Raw genomic sequence first — 4,491 nt, forward strand, 5'->3', positions numbered from 1 at the left:
TGCCCCGCCTTCCCCTGGCAGTTTCCCACTACTGCCAATCCCTTTCTTGTAGTATTATGATAATTGTTCAGGATCCGCTTATGAGTAAGAACATGTGGTACCCAGTTCTTTGTTTCTGTGATGGATTACTCAGTGTTATAGACTCTAAATCTATCCAAGTTGCTGCAAAATGTGTAATTGTGTCCTTCTTTATGCATAATATTGCATCGTGTATGTGCACCCCATTTTTTTTATCCAGTCCATTTTCAATAGGCAGCATGGTTGGTTCCAGGTTTTTGCTATTGTGAATGATGCTGCGATAAACATGCATGAGCAGGTATCTTTTTCATAGAGTGATTCGAGTTCCTTTGGATATATTCTCAGAAGGAGGATTGCTGGGTGGTATGGAAGGTCGATTTTTAGATCTTTTAGGAATCATCGCACAGTTCTCCACAGAGGTTGTACTAGTTTACACTTCCAACAACAGTGTAGAAGTGTCCCCTTTTCCCCCACATCCTCTCCAGCATCTGTTGTCTTTTGAGTTGTTGATGATGGCCATCCTGATTGGAGTTAGGTGGTATCTCAGTGTGCTTTTGATTTGCCTTTCTTTGATGGTTGGTGAGACTGAGCATTTTTCATGTATCTGTTGGCTGCTCATATGTCTTCTTTTGAAGTGTCTATTCATATCTTTTGCCCACTTTTTAATAGGGCCGTTTGTTTTTTGTCTTTTCAGCAAATTTGAATTCCTTACAGATCCTAGATATTAGACCTTTTTCAGATATACAGTAAGACTGACTCTTAAAAGAAAAATTATCCTCATCCCTTCAATTAATGAATGGCAGTTGCTGTAAAGAAAAATTCAGTTCCCTTGAAGGAACTCTGTAATCACCTGAAATGCTTGACAAGAAAACAGATTATCCTGGAAAATAATCCCCTGACATCAGAGACATTTAAACATAAACTGGAGAGCCATTGGCTTTGGGAGGGTAATTGAATGAGATGACTTTGAGGATCCTCTGTGCTCTGCAAATCCCTAACTGTGTTTTATTTTAGTTTCTAGATGTCGTGCGGCTGGTGCATCGGAAGTCCTGGAAAGTGGGGGATATCTTTCATGCAGTTGTCCAGTACTGCAAGATGCATGAGGAGCAGAAGGATGGGAGCCTGAGTCTCTTTGACTGGCTTTTGGAACTGGGATAGAGCAGCCAGTCCTTAGAGACCATTCCTTCCCTTTATTCCAATTTAGATTACAGTGGTTTGTTCTAAATGCTCTACACTCTTCCAAATCATTGAATCACATTAGCAGAGCTATTAAAAATCTGCTATTCAAGTCCACTGCACACAGAATACATCTGAGGAAAAGCAAAATATAGGTTTGTCCAAATCTATACAGCCTCTGGGTGAGTTCCAAAGAGCTTGGATTAGGATTAGAAGGGCTGGAAAAAGAGAAGCTTTGATGGGGTCCAAGTTAAACAGCTTATCATGAGGTCCAAACTCCAGGAAAGCTACATTCACATATGTTTAATCATATAAAATAATCTGTAGTATCTCCAATTAGGTGAATCAACTGGAAGCAAACTCATTGGTCAAAATAATGTCATAAACTATGCCTCAACCTATATTTTGCTTTTCTGAGCATATTAAGGAGCTGCCAGGCCAGGGAAATATCTAAGATATAGGTGAGAAATTACCAGTCCTTTATATAAAAGTTTTCCACTTTCAGACCAATATCAGTGGATATTGATAAATGTATATCTCCCAACAATATCTGGGCTCCCAGACAACTAGCAAATTATAGGCATTCAACTGTGGGAGAGGAAGATTCAAGATTGTCTTATTTCCATTACTATATTACTTGAGTAAAATGATTACAAAATTCTTATCCTAAGAGATAGCTTTCTTACTTTAAAAAAAGTCTTTTCAGATAAAAATCTGCTTGTGTACTGAATTATACGAAATATAAACTTTCATTTTATTTATTTTAAATTATGAAGAGATTATTATCATAAATAATATATTGAGTTAGCTTAGAGTTTCATAAAATATGAAGAGATTGTCGTCTAAACTCATATACTAACATTATGCTCAGTGATTCATTTCATCATGAATTTGCTGGTACCCACATGGTAGACATGTTATTCCAATGGCATTTATAATGACAGAAGCAGGGTAATAGCCTTGTGTTTGACATGACCAATTAGGATTACGGACTTTCCCTGACTCAAAGATATGAACAATGAATTTGGGGAAAAGACGACTTTATCACATTTTAAGTATTTTAATAACAGAGATTTACTCTTTTGAAAAATAAAAATACCTAATGTCTCCCATATGTCTTCTTTCCTTGCAAATAAATGAGCTACACTAACTTATTTTCTTGATCAAAAGGGTGTTTATTAAGGATTTCTGTAAAAAGGTATACTTTTACTCTATTTTTAAAGATTGTGAAATAACTTTAAATGTGATCAAGTCCCCATATCATGAATGCTGGCTCATCTGATCTATCTTCCACATTTTGGAATGCAAAGAAAGCTTCCTTGTAAGCCATACTTCCTTCCCCATTCCCACCTTAGAATTCTTTCCCAGTGCTCATTAGGCATTTATTATACAAATAGTCCAAATTTAGGTTAAATATTTAATTTGACACATTAGTCAAATGTCAAATTTTAAAATATATCTCATCCACTCACACTGAAATGTGTTTCATTGTGCTACTAAGTGGAAAAGGTTATACTTATTTTTTAAGCAATCCCAGAATATTGTGTGTAAAATTTTGTTGTGCTTGAATAAATGTTAACTTATCTTACAAAGCACAAGTACTGAATTGTAACCATGTGATGAAGTTATCTATGTTGTACCTAACATTGCAAACTAATCAATAAATCTCTGTTGCTAAATTGTTGATTTTTTTTCCCTCCGAGAGAGCTTTAAGCATCTCATAGAAAAAAAGCAATCATGATATAACTGGATAAAAGTCAATATATCCCTTAGAAAAAATTAGCTGTCCTGTTTTCAATTCTTTAAAAAAAATGTACTTTGACTAAATTTATTAAAATCAGTAATATTTATGGAAATCATTGTTTCTCAATCTTGGCCTCCAGGACTAGATTATTTTTTGTTGCAAGGAGCTGTCCTGTGTATTGTCGAATATTTAGCAGCATCTCTAGTCTGTACTCACTGATACCAGTAACTGACTCCTTCCAGTTGGGTCACCCAAAAATATTTCCTGACATTGCCAGTGGCCCCCTAGGGTACAAAATCATCACTGGATGAGGAGCATGGGTACAAATAATGCATTGAAGAAGCAGAACCCAAAATACTATGAAGTGTAATAAAAAAGTAGGACCCTATAGCCTCTATTCTAGGGAATCCCAGTAAGGGCCACAAAGCCAGGCATCCCCTATCCAAGGCCCATGGATGTGGTCTTACGTCAAGTCTGAGGGGTAGGAGAAAGAGGCACAAGACAAACAAGGAGTCTACAAACCTGGGATAAATCAGCCTGACTCAAATAAACTCATCAGGGCTAAAGGCAAATGGATGAATACTCTTTGATTCAGAAAATCATTATTAAAATGAACCCTTTTAATCAAAGGAGATGCAAAATCAGATGTGCATGTAAGAGAAATAACATGGCCAGGCTCGGTGGCTCAGCCTGTAATCCCGTGCTTTGGGAGGCTGAGGTGAGTGGATTGCCTGAGCCCGTGGGTTCGAGATCTGCCTGGGCAACTTGGCGAGACCTCATCTCTACAATAAATCAAAAAATTAGCCAGGCGTGGTAGGGCACGCCTGTAGTTCCAGCTACTTGGAAGGCTGAGGAGGAAGGATCGCCAGAGCCCAGCAGGTCGAGGCTGCAGTGGCCGGGAGCAGCCACTGCACTCCAATCTAGGCAACAGAGTGAGACTCCAACTCAAAAAAAAAAGAGAGAAATAACATGAATACATGTTCACTGAATTATATCTTACACTTGGGATAAAGCCATGACAAACTACTTTGTTCATGGTAAAGGTTTATGATTTTTCTCATGTAGCACTGTCTCCTCAGGTTCAGTGACACATTGGAAGGACTCAGAAGCCATGTATCTGTGCTTATGACTTATTGCAACACACAGAAAATGAATTAAGTCAAAAAGGGAAGGTCACATAGGGCAAGTTCAGGAGAAATAAATGCAAGTTTCCAGGTGTCCTTTCCCAGCAGAGTTGCATAAAATGTACTTGATTCTCCAGCAATGACACATGAAAGCACTTATCACCATCTGCCTTCGAACATGCTAAAGTTGAATACACGTCTCCTTTGCCAATTTTAAGTTCCTGGAGAATGAAACCACATTTTACTCTCTGTGAATTCTGCCATTGTCCCTCGTACAATGTGTTCTCCAAAACAGATGTCATGGAGAACTGAAAAAGCTACTAGGCCTTGGGGAACTAAGTGCTTAGTTGACATCTGATAATGTTTAATCATTAATTCTTAAAATACAATTTTATTTTGATGTTCTCCTAAGCTTACCAGAACTGCTTC

At 37.7% G+C, this 4,491-nt stretch overlaps 1 protein-coding gene across 1 annotated transcript in view; it reads left to right on the forward strand.

Annotated features, from left to right (window-relative positions):
- Positions 1 to 2,873, forward strand: part of SPHKAP (SPHK1 interactor, AKAP domain containing) — a gene marked incomplete at its 5' end in the record, with an annotated part of 137,152 nt that extends 134,279 nt beyond the window's left edge. The window contains one exon of the mRNA XM_021707093.1: positions 1,033 to 2,873. Coding sequence (XP_021562768.1) covers positions 1,033 to 1,176 — 144 coding nt within the window. The remainder of the gene's footprint in view (positions 1 to 1,032) is intronic.
- Between the last annotated feature and the right edge of the window lie 1,618 nt (positions 2,874 to 4,491).

The sequence above is a fragment of the Carlito syrichta genome, unplaced genomic scaffold, assembly GCF_000164805.1.
Source record: "Carlito syrichta isolate Samal-C Ts95f unplaced genomic scaffold, Tarsius_syrichta-2.0.1 Scaffold316380, whole genome shotgun sequence".
NCBI classification, from domain to species: Eukaryota; Metazoa; Chordata; class Mammalia; order Primates; family Tarsiidae; genus Carlito; species Carlito syrichta.